The sequence below is a fragment of the Schistocerca gregaria genome, chromosome 1 (genome assembly GCF_023897955.1).
Source record: "Schistocerca gregaria isolate iqSchGreg1 chromosome 1, iqSchGreg1.2, whole genome shotgun sequence".
Classification (NCBI taxonomy): domain Eukaryota; kingdom Metazoa; phylum Arthropoda; class Insecta; order Orthoptera; family Acrididae; genus Schistocerca; species Schistocerca gregaria.
Window position 1 is genome coordinate 489,582,985 of NC_064920.1, and position 23,850 is coordinate 489,606,834.

The 23,850-nt window shown below is 40.2% G+C and overlaps 1 protein-coding gene across 6 annotated transcripts in view; it reads left to right on the plus strand.

Annotated features, from left to right (window-relative positions):
• LOC126353828 (josephin-1) overlaps positions 1-23,850 on the plus strand; it is a 53,896-nt gene that overhangs the window by 20,734 nt on the left and 9,312 nt on the right. For all 6 annotated transcript variants that reach the window (XM_050002977.1, XM_050003014.1, XM_050002987.1 and 3 more), the window contains 2 exons: positions 1,754-1,861; positions 21,559-21,776. In XM_050002977.1, coding sequence (XP_049858934.1) covers positions 1,754-1,861; positions 21,559-21,776 — 326 coding nt within the window. The remainder of the gene's footprint in view (positions 1-1,753; positions 1,862-21,558; positions 21,777-23,850) is intronic.

Consider the following 23,850-nt stretch of genomic DNA (forward strand, 5'->3'; position numbering starts at 1 on the left):
GTTCCCTTCTCACATTGCTGATTGACGAGCAGGCATTGATATTTGTCCCTCATAAACTAATCAGTCAGGATTTTTATTTTATGAGTATTTAACAGGAACAAAACCTGAATGTCTTGATTGGATATTGGGATGCATCCTGCTCAGTTTTGTTGATTCTCATTAAAACCAATTTTGTTTATACTTATAGGAATTGAAAGGCAATGCCCAGACATCAGTGTTGCAAAATAATATGATGCACTGTGCAAAAATACTCTAAGAAATCAGCTTTGAAGATTCCGAAATACATTTTATGTATAAAATATTCTGGGTGTTTCAACAGGGCCATTCGTAGCTGCCATTGTAGACTTGTAATTGTGAGCTTGTTGATTTAATTTTTGCCAGGTTCAGCTTCTTCTATGCAGGGTGTACATAAAGCCCGGAAACACTTTCAATTATTTATTGCACAAGAACTAAACATTGTACAGATGTCATACATATTGCATTTTGAAGAGAAACTCCGAAAGTTTATAAACCGTACTTGGTTCTAAACATCCATTGAACAGCAGTAGCACATTTGTTTTTGTCAAACTCCAAAACACAGAAAGCTCACTCCGCACCTGAACTTGCCATGTTTGCAGCTAGCGCTGACTATCGGCAAATTACCGAACTACACTGTGGTGGTAAATAATGGGGGGGGGGGGGGGGGGGGCCTTCAGGGTTTCAAAATGACATGTATGATATCTGTACAATGTTTGGTTCTTGTGCAATAAATAATTGTAAGTGTTCCCGGACTTTGTCCACCGTGAATTTATTTGCATTTATTTATAAGCAAATTGAAATGTTAACAAGTATTGAATCAGTTTTAATAAAAATAATATATTTCTGTTTTTAATTATTAATCACAGTAAAATATGAGTATTCATAGAAAATTAAAATTTGTTTTGAAGCGCGCGCGCGCGCACACACACACACACACACACACACACACACACACACACACACACACACACACACACAGAGAGAGAGAGAGAGAGAGAGAGAGAGAGAGAGAGAGAGAGAGAGAGAGAGATCCCCACCCACCATTCATCTGCACTTGATTGTATACCTCTACTCAATTTTTTTTCATTATTTCTATCCTAGAATTTCCATTACTATAGCATTAACATTACTTATGTTTATTGCCAAACTTTTTCAAACTATCATATTAATTTATACACAGAAAATCTGCATTTTCAATGTTGCCAAAAGAAAATAATAATAATAATAATGAAAATTAACAATAATAAGTTTTGCTTTGTAAGAAGATTTCAGTATTATTTTTGTAAAAAGATCATATTCCCTTCAGTAGTAATACATATTTAGTTACATAACTTTTGGAAATAATGACACACATGCTTTGCATTGGATATATTTTTAATGTCTGAGAGTGTGTTAATAATTTCTGCAATACACATTTCCCCTGGTGCAAACAGGTGCACAAAGACAAAGAAAATACAGTTCTTTTTCATATTTGATAATCATCTTGTTGGTTCCATCTAAACTTTTCATTTATGTAGACGGATAAGGTATTCATTGTTCATTCAATGGAATTTCACAACCAGTGAATTGTGGGGACCTGTGTATTTAAATATGCTGTTCATTATAACAGTTACTTAAATCTATTGGTATTGATTACTAATACTGTCGTTCTTCTTTTTAAATTAGTGCATCATTCAGTTGTGTTACATGTCAGGACAGTATCTTGGTGTAAGCTCATGATGATATAATTTTTCAGATGCAATCTGTATTATGCTTGAAGACACTAGATTTTGAAAGCTGCTGGAATCCTACAGACAATCGTATTGGTGTGGCTATGAATGGTGGTATTTACCATGAAAAACAGGTAGGTATTTCATGAAATCTCCTTCAGTTAATGCAGTAGTTCCATTATGGGCTGCAGCCTGTCTTCCAATTGCACTAGTGATAGGATTCATTGATGTTTGAAAACCTAGCTGACCTATCTTATAGGCTTTGTTTCACTCACATGCAAAACTAGGTGGTGCTCATTCAGTTGAGATACATTAATTAAAGGATTTATCACTTTCTGACAAAGTTAAAAATCTCGGGGGACCACATTTGTGTAATCAATGGTTCAATGATAATGAGATTGGTATCAGCATGTGAAAATGAAAAACCATCACCACAACTGTGTTTGGCAGCAAAATATTCATGTATAATTTGAGCATTGGGTTCAGCAAGTACTGATTTGTAAATGCCAAAGACATGGTGCTATAAAGAAGCTGATCTTCCATTATGACAATGGTCAGTCAAACAGATTATCCCCAGTGATCAAATAGCACTGTCAGGCATAAGAATATGTAGGAAAGTTCTGGCAGAATGTTAATATTTCGGAGTAAAGGAGATCACGCACAGAATAGCAGAGGCATTGAGATGTTAGGAGGCTAGAGACAACACAAAAAAGAGTGAAAACTTTGTATGCCTCTTGACGACTCAACACTTCCTTTACTCCTGAATATTATCACACATAAGCTCTAGTTCATTAGATGTCGAGGTGGCTATTGTATCAATTAAATGTCATTCCCCACCTGGGCTTATCTGTAAAAATGACTCCTGTCCTCAAGTTGACAATGCTGCAGCTCGCTGCTCACTGCTGGCACATTGCATATCAGTGCTTGCCAGAATCCTTATTACATTTATGCTGCAGTATCTTTTCTGGCACATCATACATTGTGCAGGCATCTTGCGTTTTGCCATGATTCTTTACTGTATGACTTCCCACAACTAGTAGAGTTGATTACTTGCAGTGTGTGAACCAGAAACAATATATTCCGCATTGTCTGACAATGGTAATAATGGTTTACCCTTGCCAGAAATGTTGTTATTGACAAGGTAAAGAAGATGAGGTAGGGATTCACCATTTGGATATAGCCCTTCCTGCTGTACATATAGGGTGTATAAAAAAGAATCATCCAATTTTTAAAGAATCGTAACTGTTATGTTATTTGAGATATGTGCATGAACAATGTACTGTTAGAAAGAGCAAACTCTAGAGTTTTACATGGTTCCCACTAGATAGCAGCAGTGTGCACTCACTTCAGTTCTAGTAAAAATGGTCTCGGGATTACAGAAAGCGTTTTGTGTTCTATGTTTTGCGCAGTGCAGCTCAGTAGTAATTGTTCAGTGTTACTTTTGTACTAGGTGTGGTGTGGACCCTCCTACAGCTTAGAGCATTAGACAGTGTCATGAACAATTCCGAGTAACAGCTTGTTTGTGCAAAGGCAAATTGCCGGGCCATCCCCGAGTGTCTGACACGGACACTGAACGCATCTGCCACAGTTTCGCAAGGAGTCCACAGAAATCTGTTTGCCGTGCAGCTTGACAGCTCAACATGTCCCCAATGTCCATCTGACGTGTGTAGCGTCGATGTTTACACATGAAACCATACAAAATTCATCTACTGCAAGCTCTTCGTGAATGTGACAAACAACAACCTGTGGAGTCCTGTTGGCAAGTTTCTTCCAAGCTTAATGTTTAGTGATGAGGCAACATTCCATTTAAACGGAAAGGTGAACCATCATAATGTGAGAATATGGGCTATGAAATAACCACACGAAGTTGTAAGACTTGATAAGGACTCTCCAAAATTTAATGTGTTTTGTGTAGTTTCACAGGAAAAGGTGTATGGTCCATTTTTCTTTGCAGATAGCACTGTTACAGGAAGCACATATCTCAGTATGCTTGAGAACTTTCTTTTCCCACAGTTGGAGACAGATTCGAATGACTTCATTTACCAACATGAGGGGTCACCACCACACTGGAACCTGGAAGTGCGGGACTTTTTAAATCGAAGGATTATTGAATGATTTACTAGTTGAACTGCATCAAATGATTCAGCCTTATATTACTGGCCCTCAAGGTCACCAAACCTGACTGTACATGATTATTTCTTTTGGGGTTTATAAAAGGCTCTGTTTATATGCCTCCATTACCAATAACAATGAATGGACTGAGACATAGCATAACAGCAGCTGTGGAAGCTTTAACTCAAGACATGTTTGCTGCAGTGTGGGAACAATTTGAATACCGCATTGACGTGCCAAGTGTCTCAGGGGGGGGGGGGGGCATATCCAACACCTGCGAAAATATATTTAAAAAAAACTTTGAGTTTCCTGTTCATCAAGAAACAAAATTCATTGTATATGTGTATTAGTTTCAGAAATATAGATGTGCCAATCAGATGCTTCTTTTTGATATGCCCTGTACTTTCATCAGTTTTATAACATCTCAGAAATTATCCAAGGCACATTTTCAGCCAGTCAAGAATGTTCTAAGGAACTTTCCAGTTTCTTTTAATATTATAGAATCATAAACAGTTAAAGATAAGATTCTATCCTACTGTAGTGCCCCGTGGTGCAGGGTCAGGTGGCAGTGAGCCAGGATGGTGCAAGCAGGTGGTGGAGGTGAGGTCAGAGTCCAGGTGGCTCCAGAGGACAGCTGCAAATGTAATAAGTTCTTTTATTGACACCTCTGCACTGCTTGACACTGTGTTAGTGGCCGACTGGTCACTGAATTCTACTGGGCGTGCTGTCTGCACACTCTATGTTGCTGACACAGAATGACACCACGCCGGCAGTCTTGTTACATTAGCTGGATGTGGGGACCCTGTACCAGTGGGGTGTGAACTTGACAGTACTCTGGCTGTTACAGCCATGGTGCCATCTGGTGGCATCACAGCAGGGGATGTCCACCTTGCTGAGACACGGCCCCGGCAGTGATGGATGGTGTGTGGTGTGCATGGGAAGTTACTCACTGTCCCCTGGGCAGGAGTCAGTTGTGCTGCTGGAGATAAGCTGGTGTGGCCAACCATGCCATGGTACTAAGTCTGGGGAGGGACTCAATGGACAGAGCTGTTGCCCTTCTGTAGCCTCAGACCTGTGACCTCTGCTGGCAGCTTTATATGGCAATATGGTGTCCTCATACAGTGAAGCCCTTTTATCCTTGTTGGGCTGCAAAACTCAGTATAATTCAGTTGCAAAAATGACCAGTACTTATAGTCTGCAGCAGCACATTTGTGCATATGCACCACTACCATTCACATATCTTACGACACTACAGCCACTGTCAGATTGAAAATCTGTCTTGGCACTTGCTGCACTAGTTCATGCAGCACTGTTGAGTTCACTGTTTCAACAAGATAACCTGGCTCGCAACATTGCCTTGCTGGAATTATTACAGTGACGACAAACCACAATCACTCACTGTCAGCACTGCTTCAATACACTACTCAGACTTACACTGATATGCCTGTATATGGTTGTTACTCTACAGTATCTTATCTGTGAACAGGACCTCATAGCTTGGGTCAACTTTGAAAGCAGTTTCATATCAAGCTACATATTCATACAGAATACAGAGAAATTTTATAGCTAAACGAATGCAACTTCCCCTTATGAGTTAGATAAGGCATCCAGTTTTACTTACTATGCTGCTTATTGCCTCATGTCATATTTGTTTTGCACTTCTTGCAATCCAACCTTCATGGCTTGCCCTGTTGTTTCTTTCCCTCTTAGCTCTGAATTTACATCTATTCTGCATTAACCTTTCTCTCTCTCTCTCTCTCTCTCTCTCTCTCTCTCTCTCTCTCTCTCTCTCTCTCTCTCTCTCTCTCTCTCTCTCTCTCTCACTCGTAAGTGGTTTATGCTGATGATCAGCCCTCCAACTCAAAAGAATAAAAGCTACACCTATGTGAGTTAAAGTTATGCATTGTCCTTCTCTGAACTGCTGTACATGCTGCATTAACAGCACAGCTGAAATGCATCGTTCCCACAAAGCAGTGACCCAATGCTGAAAATGGGCTAGGTCAGGTTTTAGAGTTTGATTTATAAGTTTTCTATTTGCTGCTGGCAATAACTCCAAAGGTACTTCTGGCCAATACAACTGCGGTTTTGAGATGTTCACTTGCTTGATACCCCTAATCATGGCTGGCAGGGCCCCATGAGCTTCCCCTCCACATTACAACTTTTTACAAAGTCATCATATTGGAAGAAATCCAATGAAAACCTGTTTGCTGGAAACTCAGTCTCGTTTCAATGGTCTTCCGTGGTCAGTCTAGCCCTTTCTGTCTGGCTAAGAACAGCTATGGAGCATTTGTTCAAAATAAATACTCAGTTGTCCAAAATTTGGATTTTTGTAGTTGCAAATCAAGCTTGTTGCCGTGCATGAACTGTTGAAATGATTTAGTCAGAAGCTGATATTTGCTGTTATCATAGGGTGTTGAAAATACTGAATTTTTTGCAAATCTCAGTATTTACTCTTAGCTAGTTAAAACAAAAGTTGATAAATGCAAATTGTGCTTTGCTTTTTAGAGACCTGAAGGGAGAATAATAGTGTGGGATGTCATTCAATTTAGGCCGAATGTAGGGAGTGGGTAGGTAGGAATCTCTCGGTACTGCTCTTAGAAATGTGGTTTTACTATACCACAACAGTCATTTGAATACATGAATTGTAACTTATCTTTGACTGAGATGAGCCTGTAGGTGCGAAGCTGTACATCAATTCTAACATTGGCTAGAAAAGACAAAGGCAAAATCTGTAGTGGCTCGCCCACTCTAAAATAGAAACAATGTTGCTTGGTCGTCTACTCGGAAGCAAATAGGTAGAATCTGGAGCAGCGCTCGTAGAGCTGCACAGTGCCGGCTAGAGGGTGCTGTCGTCCATGTTGCTGTCGAATTGCCAACCTTAGAACTTGTACCTACGCTGTGGCATCATAGCTATCGATACCACAGTCATTGTCAATGATAATGTGAGAGAGTTTTCTGTGAAAAAAAAAAAAAAAATCACACCTAACTGTTGGCAAGCACTTAGACACCAGAGCCAACAACATGAATAAATTAGTGAGTTCCACAACAACATAAATTCTCTATTATTTCTAATTTCAATCCAGCTACTTAAGGGAGAATGTGTTTTGATAAACTAAAACATGGCGGTAGATGGTTGCCAGATGTTAGCTTTCTTTGCCACGACATTTCAGGCTACAACAGGAATGCCCCAGGACAGACTCTCAAAAGGAGCAAGATCTTGAAAGGAAAAAAAACAGTTAATAACAAGCTACAGGTTGTACAAATTTCATGCAACAGTTCTATGCAATAATGGAGGAGAAATAAAAAGTGGTTAAAGTATCAAAGAATCAGCTAGTGCCAAATTCTCCGTAAGTGAAGTAATCTACTCAGTATAGGTTGCATTATGATTCATTCCCAAGCACAGATAAAGGAAATGATTGCTTTTTATATTTGTCTTGAAACAGAAAGACCAAAAAGGTGCAGCCAAGTAGCCTTTGCTCCTCTGGGTTTGCTCAGAAACCTTGAAACGTCCCAGCCAAAAAAGAGTCCAAATAAAATTCTTTTGTATTATGACTCCACTATCAGTCGAAATAAAAATACAGTAATGATGTGCATACTGATAATATTTGTGGAAGAAAACAGAAAATTTAATAACCTGGTACATTATTTCCCTATTCGTGGTCACAGCTATATTCCCGCCAGAGTGTTTGGTAGTGTGGTTAAAGACTACTGGAAAAAGGAAGAAATTTTTTCACCAAGTGAATACTAGGAATTACTGGAACAACATGGCATCAACAAGATGCTAAATAAAGATTGAGAAGCTAAGATTCCCAAGTCCAGTGCACTAAAAGTCCTGCAACTAGATGCGTTTCAAAATATCTGATCAGCAAGTGATGGCTTATTAAAAATCTGAGGAGGTGATATTGTTGCCAATATTGAACATTTACAATGGAATCCCTATAGAGTCTGAGGTACACAGATCCAGAAACTACAACTAGGAATTGAGAAAAGCAGCTACCTTGGAGGGAGGGAGAGAGAGAGAGAGAGAGAGAGAGAGAGAGAGAGAGAGAGAGAGAGAGAGAGAAATTGTTAGCAAAGAAAATAAAAAGTATGTCTTAAACCTTATGAAGCAATTCAATGTACTGGAAGGAGCAGAATAGTATTTTAAGGACATTGTCAAAAGTGATCAATAAGCCTCCAGTAAGATTTTTGTAGCCAGTATTTTACCAGTGTTTTATGTTGTATTTCAGTAGTGTTCGTTGCTGTTTTGCATTTTGGCTTATCAGACATTTATGGAAAAGTACCCGCCAGGTTAGCTGAGTGCGCTAACGCGCTGCTTCCTGGACTCGGGTAGGCGCGCCAGCCCCGGATTGAATCTGCCCGGCAGATTAACGGCGAGGGCCGGTGTGCCAGCCAGCCTGGATGTGGTTTTTAGGTGGTTTTCCACATCCCCGTAGGTGAATACTGGGCTGGTCCCCATGTCCCACCTAAGTTACACGAGTCGCAGACATCTGAACACTTTTGCACTATTCCATGGGGGGGGGGGGGGGGGGTATGGGGGTGGTGGCAGGAAGGGCATCCAGTCACCCCTTCAACTAACATTGCCACATCCAATTAACCATGCGACCCTGCGTATCCGCAGGAAAAACGGCACAAGCAAAAGAAAGAAAGAAATTTATGGAAAAGTATGAGACTGGAGTTTTATACTGTAGTACATTGTTGTATTTCTATGCAAAATTAATGTTGAAGTAGTTTTCTTTGTACTTAAAAAAGAAAAGGGAAAAATTAATTTGGTTGAGTATATTAACAAAACTTTTAAGTTACGGCTTTGCATTTCCAGAATGAGATTTTCACTCTGCAGCGGAGTGTGCGTTGATATGAAACTTCCCTCAGGCTGTGGCTAAGCCATGTCTCCACAATATCCTTTCTTTCAGGAGTGCTAGTTCTGCAAGGTTCACAAGAGAGATTCTGTAAAGTTTGGAAGATAGGAGACGAGGTACTGGTAGAACTAAAGTTGTGAGGACGGGACGTGAGTCGTGCTTGGGTATCTCAGATGGCAGAGCACTTACCCGTGAAAGGCAAAGGTCCTGAATTCGAGTCTCGGTCAGGCACACAGTTTTAATCTTTCAGGAAGTTTCAGCTTTGCATTTATTGACTTCTGAAAAATCTGGGAAACTTTTTCCTCTACTCTCTAATAAACAATGAAAATTTTAGAAAAGTCACACACACAATCGGAATCGTGCCTAGAAAAGCCGTGTAAATGTTAAATTAACTTGTTTATGTAATCAGTATTTTGGTATAATATGTAAAACAATGCATTTTCTTGAAAATTTACTTTTTTTGCATTTATATAATTTTGGAAAAAAAAGCTCCTAAAGTGCACTGCACTTGTGCTGTGGTTAGTTTGTGTTAGCACAGTCACACACATTGTGACCTTCCCCTTCAACAATGTTGCATCTCCTCCTCTATCATTACTACATGTCTACTACCATCTCCGAAAATTAATAATACCCTGCAGATTCTCACCTGCAGAAATTTCCCAAAAACTCCCCACTTCACTCGGAACATTCAAATGACGTAGCATTTAAACTGTGCATGCCTTCCTGTTACTGGGAATTGAATTAGAATGTACATTCATGTTCTGTTGCTGTGTGGTATAGAAGGGTAGCATTTGTCTACTGGGTTCCATAATTAGGTTCAGTTCAGGTAGTAGCTCACTTCTCACTTTCTGTAATCCCAACAAGTACTGTTCAGGCAACTAAAGATTAGCACTCAGTTATACATGCAACATGTGGTATACGACTTCTTGCAAGTTTGAGACTACCCCGCATACATCCCCTACACTATATGCCTTCTTACTAAAATTCCCATGTGCAATACTTCTACCAGTGCTTGCAGCAACCCAAGATTCCAGTTCATCAAGTTGTCCAATGCTCTAGTTTAATCCATTTTTTTACCATTTAATTTTTGTTTCAGCCAAATGCTATAAAGCACTTCACCCATGAAATTCACTATCTGTTTAGTGTGCCATTCATCTGATAACTTACGTCCCTCCACCGTTTTTTATTTTTTTACTGCCATGACTCATATTCCTTACATTTTGCCCTTGAAATATTGCAACCTGAGAACAGGGACAAATATTTCATGTTGACTAATGAAGTAGTCTTCACCACCTGGTAAGATCCTTCATTCTTTGTGATGAACTACGCTGGCTTCCCTTTTGGTGTGTAAGGACTGGATAACATCACCTATTGCCCTATCTCATACTGCAAGAAATTTGCAAACATCTCACTGATTTGTTCTGCTTCTGCGATGCCTTCATATTCACATTCTGTATTCATTTCCGTATTTTTGGTACTGTTTGTGCAAACTTGTGTACTGACTTTACAGCTTCCCCTCCTTCACCTTTATTAAGTCGAATGGTGATGGCATTTTTTGACCAAAATCATCATCATATGGGGACAACCCATTATTTGTGTGTACTTTTGAATTCTATGCTGACTTGACATTCCTGAGATACACTGTTTAGCAAAAACATTATGACCTCTGACCTACTATTGATACAAACCCATCCAGCTGATAGCAGCCTCACCTGGCAAGGGATGACTGCTAGTCAGACACTCACACTCACACACTCACACACACACACACACACACACTCTCACACTCACACTCACACTCACACTCACACAGTGCATGTGGTATCAGTGTGCATGCTGTCCGTGTGTAGAATGGGAAAGCGGCACTGTCTATCTGCATTTGACCAAGGGCAGATTGTTATGGCCTGGATACTTGGCACGAGCATTTTGGAAACTACACAAATTGTCAGATGTTCAAGGAATGCTGTGGTGAATGTTTTCAACACATGATGAAACCAAGGTGAAATCATGTTCAGGCGTCATCACAAGTGTCGGCGTCATAGGCTGGACAGACTCTGTAATACAGGACAGATGGTGAACTGTGGTGGAACTAAATCGGTCTTTAATGCTGAGCAGAGTAAAAGGGTGTCTGAGAACACAACCTACCAAACACTTATAACGATGGGACCCCCACACCTGGCAACCTGTACATGTGCCAATGTTAACACCATGACATCGGCAACTACTAATGAAATGGGCACATGACCATCAGCACTGGACGTTGCTACAGTGGCAAAGCATTGCATGGTGTGATGAATGCTGATACCTTTTTCACCTTGCTGATGGGAAGACATGAATCCGTTGTCTTCCAGGGGAACAGTTCCTTGACACCTGTACTGCGGGATGGAGACAGGCTGGCAGCAGCTCCATTATGCTCTGACGAACATTCATGCGAGCCTCTATGGGTCCAGTAGGGCTCGTGCAAGGCACCATAGTGGCCAATGTGTATTGTACATGTGGTGCAGACCATATACACCTATTCAGGATGATCATGTTTCCCAACAGTAGTGCCATTTTTCAGTAAAATAATGTGTCATGTCACAAGGCGAAGAGTGTGATGGAGAGATTCAAGGAACACAGTGGCGAGTTCCAGATGGTGTGCTGGCCCCTAACTCAACAGATTTGAACCCGGTCAAACACATCTGGAATATGATTGAATGTGGCATCAGAGTTCATACCCACAGATAAATCTGCCTCCATATTCATCCAATGTGGCTTCCTTGTGCTACTTGGCACACAGTCATGTGAATGAAGTCTTAGTGCAACTGCTCACAGTTCAACTCATTTGCCCAATATGCTAGATGCCCTCATGGCAGTTCTACACTAGCAATAGCTTCCCCTAACTGGAATGTCATTCAGTTAAGTTCTGATGTCAATTTTAGCATAATGTTGACATAAAAATCTAACCCCTAGATCATGCTGTAGTCCTCAATCACATTCGATACTCCCTCTGCACACTGCTTGAATCTCATAGTCCCTATAAGAAAATATGCACCTGCCAACCCCAACAGTTTCACATCATTATTTCCGACTCCACTTAGCCTATAGCATGGCAGGTTCCGTTGCTTTCGGCCCACTTTGTCTGTACTGGCAACTGACACATGCACCCCTGTGTCCAACAAAAACTTGTGCTCTTTATCTCCTATAACACCTCTTACTGCACACTCTACCTCTGCGTGCATATTTCTTGCATCTAATTTTAATGGGAATGTGTTGTGGACTTTGGGTTTCCTATTGTGTTTAACGTTTCTTACCACCTCTGCATCCATACTGTATGTCCAGTACCAAAATTCTCCTGCTGGTATCTTCCATCCCCTGTATCTGGCTACCCTACCACCATAAATGCCCTTTCTGCTGACACCCCAACACTTAATTTTCTCAGAAAATCTATCTCACATCCCTTGTTGACATATCAATTTCTTCACACTCCATCGCTAAACTAACAGCAGATTACAGATCGCTTGGTGCACCTATAAGCATCCTCCTTGACATGTCTGACAGCAATCCCCTCAGAAAAGCCTCGAGTTTATTAGGCTCAGCTTCTTGCAACAAAACTAATTTAGCTGCATTACTCTGGCCTAAGTTATATGTGTGCTTACTACATTTCCTTATCCTATCTGCAAAATTTTCTACAATTTCCTCACCCCTTTTCACAGTGTTCAGTTTTTCCTAAAAATAAATCACACTGTTCTGTTTGACGCCTTTGTAAAATCTCTTCCTCTTCTCAAATTGTTCAAAGCTTGTATGTTTCTATCTCTCCCACTAGTTGCAACTTCGTTCTCCACAAGAATTTACTATCAGTCCAACCACACATCTTCGCCAGTGTTTTAAGGTCCTCTAAGAGTGATCTTACATCTTAAGATGATTTTCCAGAAAAGAGCAGTCAATCCTACAGTAGCTAGATGCACCTCGTGCCATTGTGGCTGAAACAGTGCTAACTGTTTGTCTTTAACTGCCACCTGCCGATGTAGTTGCATATTATCTTCTGTCAGCTGCACTACTGTTTCTAACTATGTCTGTACTACTTCCAGCTCAGATGTAACTTTAATCTCTAACTCGGTCATTGTGATACTTTTACTCTCCATTACACTCAATAATACAGCAACAAAACAAAATAAAATTAATTGCAGTTCCTAAAGATCACTACAATTAATCTTAACATTGTATCACGAGCCCTCTAGACTCTCTACAGTGCCTTGCAATATGAATATATCAGTGATATGTACAACAGGTTAAAGCCACTGACTGCGCACATGTCAGAGAGTGCCAAAGTACTTTACACTGCATACATCTTAAAGGCTCCAAATACTGCTCTCTACCATTAAATTTAAACTCAGGTAAGTCAGTTGGCTACTCCGGCCTAAACAAGGTAACCTTAAAATTAAAATGACAGTCATGCCTCTCTTCCATGCCTGTTACCACCCTCCAAAACATAACCAAACAATTAATCATTTATTTTACCTTACTGACACCATAGGTCATGGTCTAGATGCTATGCTGTGTGAAGATGATGCACCAAATTCTGATGCCAGGCTATAGTGTTTCCAGGTGCAGGTTGGGGCAGCTATGAGCCAGGATGTTATGAGTGGGTGATGGAAGTGAGGTGGGAGTTCAGGAGGCTTTAGATAATGGCAGCTGCAAATGTAACAAGTTCTTTTATTGATGCATCTGTGCTGCTTGATACACTGGGTCGATGGATGACTGGCCGCTGAATTCTGCTGGGCCGGCTGCCCAAACACACTCCATGTTGCTGACATGGTACGACACCATGCCGGTGGTCTTGTTTCATTGTGCCAGTGGCCTTGTTATGTAAGCTGGCTGTGTGGAATCTGTGCCTGTGGTATGCAAACTTGATGTTGCTGTAGCCACAGTGGCCACTGGCATTGTCCAATGGCATCACAATGGGTGATGTCCACTATGCTGAGACGTTTGTCTGCCAGTGGCAGATGGCAACTGATGTGTACAGGATGCAACCCACCACTCCCTGGGTAGGAGTCGGCTGCTCTGCTGTATATGACCTATTGTGGCCAGTGCTAAGTCTGGGGAGGGACTGGTGCGCAGAGCTGTTGTTCTGCCCTGGCTTTGAACCTGTGATCTCTGCTGGCAGGTCCATGTGGTGATGTGGTGTCCTCATCCAGCACAGGCTGTTTGTACTGGTTTGGCTGCAAGACTCAGAATAATTCTGTTACAAAAATTACCAGTATTTATAGTCGGCAGTGCAACACTTGTTGTGCAAATGTACCAATTCTAGTCACATATCTTAAAACATTACTGGCTCTGTCAGTGTGGAAAGGTGCCTTGCCCCTTACTGTACTAGTCGACAGTTCCAGTGGATTCACTGTTTCTGTAAGCTAACCTGCTTAGCAACATTACGCTGGCCTTGTTGAATTATTAAGTGACAACATCTTGTGCTCATCTGCCATCAGTGGTGCTGCAGTACACTGACCACACTCACACTAATATGCTCATATCTGATCATTCCATTGCACTACGTTATTGACGTAACTTCTGAGAAAAGAGCAATTCATAGGCCTCGTCACTCGGAGCTAATATTTCATTAGCTTTCCTCCGCATGTACTTCGTGTACTAAAACCGCCGCTTATAGATTTTCATGCTGATGTTGTTTAAAAAAAACTATAAAATAGATGGAAAAAGAAACTAATTTCCAAAAGTTATCACATCAAATCCTATCCATTGAGAAGTACTTGTGGTGACGTGTGTGCCTCAGGCCCCAGATAGCTGTGCATGCAAAAATGGCTGAAATAACAGCCTGTTCAAAGTCATCACTTTTTGTTCTCACTCTGGAAAGTGCCTTATAAGGTCATAACCAACATTACTTTCTATGTATGGTGGTTTCATTGGCAGTATACTTGGAAAATGGAACTTGGGAAATACAGTCAGTCTGCAGAGGAAATTGCCTAGAGAACAATCATGTGACCCATCCTAGAGTATTGCTCAAGTGTGTGGGATCTTTACCAGATAGGAGTATCAGCAGATATTGAATGTTTACAAAGAAGAGTGGTACCAACGATCACATGTTTCATATGTGAAAGGAATGGGAAAAAGCTCTAATAACTAGTTCGGTTCAAACTACCTCTGCCGTCCTCTTCACAATGCTGTGGAGAGCAGGGATGTTGGCAGAGATTTAGAAGTAGATGTATGGCGTGGAAGAATTAACAATTTGCAGTTATATAAACAAATGATACTGCCAGTGTATCGTTGAAGTAGCCTACCACTGCTCAAGTTTCAGGACTAGCGGCAGTGGTCACACCTCAAAACATTAACCAGCTTGATCATTTTCTCTGTTGAGGATAGTAGCAAACAGTGTAACACAAGTTGTTGGTACAGGCTAAATGCACCAATAAGACTCAGTGGATTTGATTCATCACTGGTTCATGCCAGCAAGCAGTGAGTTTGGAGCATAAACACACCATAAGGTTTGGTTGACAATGTGGACTCTTTATACAGTGTATTATTATTGATATTATCAACATCCCTTGTCGTGTTTATTTGACTCTTTCCACCAGTATTCCATAAGACATTTGTTCTAATGAGGTAACTCTTCACTCCATCTGTACTATTGTGTAAGGTGCATGTACCTTCTGCGTTCCATCAGCAACCCTGGGGCATTGTGCCATAGAGTTGTGTATAAATTTGTGTCACATTTTTGGGCATGGTAGACACAAGAAACAGCTGTAACAAACCAACTTCCACTGTTAGGGTTCATCTTTCACTGTATGGGCTATTCAAGTTTCAATCTTGGTGATTGAGTTCAGTTTTTTGAGAATTTTGGATCTAGAGCCAAGGGATGGTGTGTAAGCTTTGGACATGCTAGTGACCATTATGCAGTGTGATGGCGAAGCATTGTGTGTCTACAGAATAGGCTTATCAGCTTAATACCCCACACATCACAATAGCCTGATAAAAGAAAGTGGGTGACCCCAGTTCCATTACGCTTGTAGAGCGACCTGCTGGAACTGGCGTGCATTTCACTATCGTCTTCTAGTAATTCTATGGAACACAGTGATCAACCTTCATACACTCTTTACAGCTTGTTTGAATTTTAAGGGTTATTACCTCACAACATACCAAGAGAGACTCCAATAAAATAAAACCAAAGAATAGTTAGAGGGCACCATTTTACTGCAATCAGTTTGTGTCACAGAAAGAGAAGAAGTTACTTTACAGAAGATCTGTCTCCTTCCTTTTTTACATCCAGAGAGCTCCATGACTAGTGGATACCCTGAAAGCTTTGAAAACTTATTTACCAAATCTAATGAGGCATTTTAAATTCTAGAGATTTGTGTACACTGTTCATTGTATGATAGACTTACCTGCAGTAAATGTGGATTATAAGAATGAAATGAATTTTCCATACATGTCCACACCAAAGTGTGTTAACTGTCTGGATGAGTAGTCCATTTAGAATACTGGACGGAAAGTGTAACAACAAAAACAATCTGTATTTTGACAAAATAAACTACTGGCCATTAAAATGGCTACACCACGAAGATGATGTGCTACAGACGTGAAATTTAACCGACAGGAAGAAGATGCAGTGATATGCAAATGATTAGCTTTTCAGAACATTCACACAAGGTTGGCGCCGGTGGCGACACCTACAACGTGCTGACATGAGGAAAGTTTCCAACTGATTTCTCATGTACAAACAGCAGTTGACCGGCGTTGCCTGGTGAAACGTTGTTGTGATGCCTCATGTAAGAAGAAGAAATGCGTACCATCACGTTTCCGACTTTGATAAAGGTTGGATTGTAGCCTATCGTGATTGCAGTTTATCATATCGTGACATTACTGCTCGTGTTGGTCGAGATCCAATGACCTTTTGCAGAATATAGAATCTGTGGGTTCAGGCGGGTAATACAGAATGCCATGCTGCATCCCAACGGCCTCGTATCACTAGCAGTCGAGATGACAGGCATCTTATCCACATCCCTGTAACTGATCTTGCAGCTACGTCTAGACCCCTGAGTCAACAGATGGGGACATTTGCAAGACGACAACCATCTATATGAACAGTTCGATGACGTTTACAGCAGCATGGACTATCAGCTTGGAGACCATGGCTGCCGTTACCCTTGATGCTGCATCACAGACAAGAGCGCCTGCGATGGTGTACTCAACGACGAACCTGGCTGCACGAATGGCTAAACATCATTTTTTTTTTCCGGATGAAGCCAGGTTCTGTTTACAGCATCATGATGGTCACATCTGTGTTTCGCGACATCCCTGCGAAAACCAACATTTCAGCTGGATAATGCACGACCACATGTTGCAGGTCCTGTATGGGCCTTTCTGGATAAAGAAAATGTTAGACTGCTGGCCTGGTGAGCACATTCTCCAGATCTCTCACCAATTGAAAACGTCTGGTGAATGGTGGCCGAGCAACTGGCTCGTCACAATACGTCAGTCACTACTCTTGATGAACTGTGGTATCGTGTTGAAGCTGCATGTGCAGCTGTACCTGTACACGCCATCCAAGCTCTGTTTGACTCAATGCCCAGGCGTATCAGGGCCGTTATTACGGCCAGAGGTGGTTTGTTCTCGGTACAGATTTCTCAGGATCTCTGCACCCAAATTGCGTGAAAATGTAATCACATATCAGTTCTACTATAATACATTTGTTTAATGAATACCCGTTTATCATCTGCATTTCTTCTTGGTGTAGCAATTTTAATGGCTAGTACTGTAATTTAATTAAATAGATAAAAAATCTATCCACCAAGCAGCAGCAAAACATACACATAAAAGAAGTTTTTGGTGCCAATGGCTCCTTTTTTAGGCAGAAGAGTTGAAGGGGAAGATAGAGGGATGAAGGAAAATGACTGGAGAGGTCTAGGAAAAGGGGTCTTTCCTTCGTATCCCATCCAGTAAGTCTACCCTGACTTGTGGTGTTGGGTGACTTTCCTAAAATCTGCCCCTTTTCCTAGACCTCTAGAGTCCTTTTCCTTCACCACTCTTCCTTCCCTTCAACTCTTCTGCCTGAAGGAGGAGCAACTGGCTCCAAAAGTTTGTCTAATTATGCAAGTGCCTAATTGTGTGTGTTCTGCCGCCTCTTGGTGAGTTGATTTTTTATCTGTCCAATTAAATTGAATGCAAAGTGTATAACACACAGAATAAAATTCAGGCACTTCTGCCAGAAAAATCTCTTGCAGCTAAGCAAAATCAATGTTCAAACCTATGCAGCATCCCGTATGTATGGCCTCATTTGTCATGGCTTTGACAAAACTGGTATCCAAGGTTAATGTTGCTACACAGCTGAAGACTTCAATGATTAGCACAGATACCTGCACCTGCAAATGTGCTACCAAGATAATACATGTTACATTATCCACACTTAAAGCTAAATTTACCTCTGGTTCAAGAGGAAGGCAACAAGATATTGCTATAACATTAGAAGAACATAGCACAAAAGCACACCCTTCCCCACAGGCAACACCTCATAAAAGTACAGAGATACCTGCAGGAAATTGTAGGTAAGAACAAAGATGGCTACTAATATCCTGATACTCCAGAAATATGGAAATGTATGAGGAGAGGGCAGCAATATTATTTTTATGGCACATAGTTTAGCTTTAGACTGCCATGACTGCAGTAGTCATGGCAGACATACCATATGGAGATGTCTAATAACTTACTAAGTAGTTAAGTGCGGATGGATATGTGTGTGTGTGTGTGTGCGAGTGTACACTTGTCCTTTTTTCCCCCTAAGGGAAGTCTTTCCGCTCCCGGGATTGGAATGACTCCTTACCCTCTCCCTTAAAACCCACATCCTTTCGTCTTTCCCTCTCCTTCCCTCTTTCCTGAAGAAGCAACCGTCGGTTGCGAAAGCTAGAAATTCTGTGTGTGTGTGTGTGTGTGTGTGTGTGTGTGTGTGCTTTATTTATTGTGCCTATCTACCGGCGCTTTCCCGCTTGGTAAGTCATGGAATCTTTGTTTTTAATATATTTTTCCCATGTGGAAGTTTCTTTCTATTTTATTTACTAAGTAGTAAGTGAGATGGATCCACTGTGCATGCTCTGATCTGTGGTTTGTGCAGATGGCACATGAACAGTAGCAGCAAAGGACAGTGGCAAGCCATGACATGAGGTAGGAGAAGACACTTGCTATATGGGCCCATTTATGCTTTGGTGCAAAGACTTGATGTCCTGAACTCCTAGGAGAAAGAGAGCCACTGACAATGTCAATGGGGATGCCAAACAAATGGAGGACCTAATTACGGACTTCTTTTACGCATTAATTGAGAGTCAGATGTACATGATATGTTGATGATGATTTAAAAAGCTTTTTTTTTTTGAGCTACCTGATTTGGGTATCTGTCTATTACTGAGTTGAAGAGTTAAAATACAGAAGAGTTTGTATGAAATAGTCTAATTCGTTTAGTAGCTTGGAACAGTTAATACTTCCTTACAGCGTCATCCTGCCAGGAAATGGAGTCCATAAGAAGCAGTAGTTTGTGCATGGATGTGGGACGGATTAGTTGGACCACAAGAACTACCAAGAAAGGTGACAGTATATTTGCAAGATTTATTAAAGGTAACATTCATTGAGAGAGTGACAAATCCATTACGACTGTGATGTATCACACATACCTGTATAAGGTGCATTACATTATAATACCCATTTGCCCTGTACAGGAAATAATGATCCATTCTGGTGGGAGATTTGATTCTAGAATACAACAATTTTTTCTGTACCTGGACAGGGACTTTGACTTTTCTTTGACTTTCCCTCCATTTCCACATCCGGATGTGGTGAGGGTGGTAGTGTGACCTTCAGTGATTTGGGCAGCAGAATTAACATGAACATTAGCAATATTATTAGCCTTGTAAAATAACAAAAGTTGTTGGAGTACTTGTGGTTTCAATTGTACTGTCAAATGCCGAAATGGTAGGTGCTGACAATGCTGATTTATGGGTCAGCAGTGTTGATGCTATGGACAGTCCATTATGCTGTTGTGGTATCCACTTCCACAGACCATTCAACTCTTTCTACAACAAATCACACACTCTGAATTCCTGTCTCAGTATCAGCATCTGCTGCCTCAATTCAATGAATTTCATGCCCATGATGCATTAATAACATGTAAAGATTTAAATTCCTCATTACTGTTTTGTCATAGTCTGACACAAATTATGTAGGTCAATGCTGTGAACCACTAAAGTGGGGAAACAAAGCTTGATATCAAGTTGATGGTTGAAACACAGTAGAAAGTGAACATTATGTCTAAAAGTTACGTGAATTGAAATCCATATCAAAGAACAAAGCCAAAATTATCCTAAACAGTCACACACAAATAACACTTAGTTAAAAGTCAAAATCCAGGTCTAGGAACTCATGTCTTTGAGAATCTGTACATAGAGGTTTCAAAGATGCGATACCAATTGTTGATCCACCTACCAGGTTGGAAATATATTGCTTGTAGAGGATGAATTTCCATCATGTTTAATGTGTTACTGTGATGCCCGGTGTCATGCTACCTGAAAGCAGAACTATGTACCCCACAAAAAATATTGTCAGCATTCTGACGAGTCTGAAGAGTCTGATACCATACTGCTGGAATGGCAGGCTATTAGAAAACTCATTAAAAACATCAGATTTCAGAGTACTCATGCTTTCACAGTGAAACATGTATGGATCAAACCATACTTGAATAAACTGAAAAACTTCTGTACTTCTTTCCATAAGGTTTGATGTTGTTCAGCAGGGCAGAGAGGAGGGGGGTAAGCAAATCCTCACCAATGTCATAAGTGGAAAATCAAAAAAGTCAGAGCTCACACAGATGACATAAAAGCACAGGCAAAATCATAAGACACATTCCTGCTGGAAACGCCTTTCCAAGATTATGTCAGTTTTACAGGAAGATTGAACTTAAGGCAGTGAAAGTGCAAAATCCACCACTCCAGCCCCAGCAACGTCACCACTGACTTACAAGCTATTCGTATGTTGCCAGGATCATCGTACAGTTGATGTATCTACCAACATTTGCCCTTTGTGATAGTTTGCATACCTCTGTTTCTGGTTTTAATGTGTACTATGAACTATGTAAATTTCTACTTAAGATGACAAGAAAAAATTCTATAGTTACATAATAATGCAGCAGCCCACACATTGCAAACATCTAATATATGAGAAACACACTTGATAATATGAATTATTTCCCAAAACATTTCATGCGAAAATAAAGACAAAATGTGACTGACAGCAGTGAATGTTATTTTATAATGAACAAAACCCAAGATGGTAACAAACAAAATTTAATGAGCAATAAGAGAAGTTGCACTTATGCTACTAAAACAAGTTTTCAGCAAAGAAACCGTAGGATGGATCTCATGAATGAATTGTATTTAAAATATTTGAGGATTATTTTACTTGATTTAATGATACACATACATGGATTTTCAAATTAAAAAAAAATTCCGGTTTCTGCCATATTTTAGCTTACGAATATGTTTAAGGAGATGACACAACCCCTTGTTGATCCAAAGATATTATTAAATGAAACTGTATTCACAAGCAAGTGAGTCACTCCCCACTTCATACTTTTTCAGACTAAACATAGATATATCTGAAATGGTACCTATTGACCTCCCATATCTGTGTGTGTGTGTGTGTGTGTGTGTGTGTGTTGGCTGAAAGCTCACTTTCAGACAGTCCTTTTTGTTGTGTGTATCTGTGACTCTGCATCTGCGCTATATGGTGAGTTACAACTATCCTTTTCATTAAATTTGTATAGTTTTTAGAAATAGCATGCATCTAATACATTAAACTTATTGTTGTGAAAAGGTGATTCTTTATTCCAGGTTAAAGAAATGTGTGCTTTACATGCCCTCAACAATCTCTTCCAAGAATGTAATGCATTCAGCAAAGCTGAATTAGACACTATTTGTTACTCTTTGTCTCCAAATGACTGGATAAATCCTCACAAGTCATTCCTTGGACTTGGGAATTATGACATAAATGTTATAATGGCAGCACTTCAAAAGAAAGGCTGTGAAGCAATCTGGTTTGACAAGAGGAAGTAAGTAATTTACACTAATGATTAATTACAATTAATAGAATGAAATGTACAATAGTTAGTTATCTTCTTATGAGGATAACTCTTTTTTTTCCTTTTCTTCTCTAGATTAGTGGTAGTTCACTACTAAACTGTTTGCCGTTTGTATGCATGTGTTCAGAAACTATTATGACCTTCTTATAACTAAATGCCTCACTTTCTCACATTTCCATTCGATTTTTGATAACTTGGTTTTGCTGCATCTCCAACCTTCACTTTTTCAAGAGAGAGACTTTTGAGAAATTGGCTACTGTAGAACACTGACACATTTTTCCAGCATTTCTTTTCACAGTTTGGCTGTCAGAAAAGATTCTTCACAAATAAAGTCCTGGGAGAATGAGATAACAAATGTTATTGTGCTGACACGTTGTGATGTCCTGCTAACAACACCTTTGATTGTGTGGAGCATGAAAATGCCTTCAAAAACGAAAATTTCATGGCCTTAGTAGCATTCCTCTTAAAAGTGTGGGATTTGTGCACACTGATGGTGCAAGCATACCTGTCTAGAGCCCAATTGCAATGGTTCCAGACACAGCCAAAGTGATAGTGAGCAGTCCTGTGACTAGTTCAGAGCAAGCAGTTTAAGACTTAAAACTCAAAAAGATTTGTATTGTGCTATTTCAAACAAATAAGTTACCTATTTATGCCAGAAAGATTCATTGGCAGTCACATACTAAGTGAAACATGGTGTGCAAAATTCCTTGAGGTTTAGTTGAATAGCAATATGAAATTATTTCAATATGTGGACTAATAAAGTTCAGTTTACCATGTTCCATACTTAAAAGTAGCTTTAAGCATTAATTTGACGACAAGGTTGACTGTTTATTGTGCATACGTCAACTCTGTTTTCTCTTAGAAAGTTCTCCTCATGTAATGCAACTAAAATAATATAACTATTCATTCATAGTGAAAAATATCTTGGGATTCTTACACTCACTATTCTGTGGCATTTTTTGCCAGTAATAGTGATCATTTTCATCTGGACTGTGATTTACCCAACCACAGTACAGGACACTAGAATATTCCCATGCAGACTTTATAACCTTGTTTAGGTTTTTGTGTGTTTCCTACATTTTGGTGTGAAAGTTTTAAATGTGCCTTCACCAGACAGAAATAATAAATTGAGAACCCATATAATAAACAAGAAAACTGGGAACAAACCTTATTAAACACTCTGACAAATGGTCAGGCTATACACTCGAGGACTGACTGTGGGCATGGAGATGGATTTCAATTTCAATCTCTCTTTTTCTTTCCTTTTCTCATCTCTGGATGGAAGCTAGTGCTTACCAATATCCTATGTTTGATCTTCTACTCCCTAAGACAGGATCCCTGTTATTGTTCCCCTTCATCCTTGCAACAGGTGGGGCCCTTCTCATGTTGGAGTAAGAGTGATCCACCCCTGAATGAGATTTTCACTCTGCAACAGAGTGTGCACTGATATGAAACTTCCTGGCAGATTAAAACTGTGTGCCGGACCGAGACTCGAACTCGGGACCTTTGCCTTTCGCGGACAAGTGCTCTACCAAATGAGCCACCAAAGCACGACTCACGCCCCGTCCTCACAGCTTTACTTCCGCCAGTACTTTGTCTCCTACTGTCCAAACTTTTTGATCCACCCCTCCTTTCAAATATTTTCCAGCCTTTCCCCCTTGAAGAAGAAGAAAAAAATAATAATTCCAAAAGTTAAGGTTACATTTTTCACTTTTGGATGTGTCTGTTGCCAGAACTAGATATAAAATACTGGCCACTGTCTGTGTAGATAGTAGCAGCCACTGTAGGCAGCTTATGTAAAGTATACCAACAACCAGTTATAGTTAGTGGTAGCCTAGGACTAGGTTGCATTTTCTCGTTGTTAAATGGCAACAGTACCATGATCACAGAGACACTCACAAAAATTGGCTTTTGGAAATAGCAGTACCTTTATCTGATGAAAGTGAAAGGAAAATGATAACTAAGTTTCTCACGGTGACAACATTATATAAAGTATTGCTGATCTTTGTGACATTTAAAATTGGAGGTAATCATCAAAAACTAT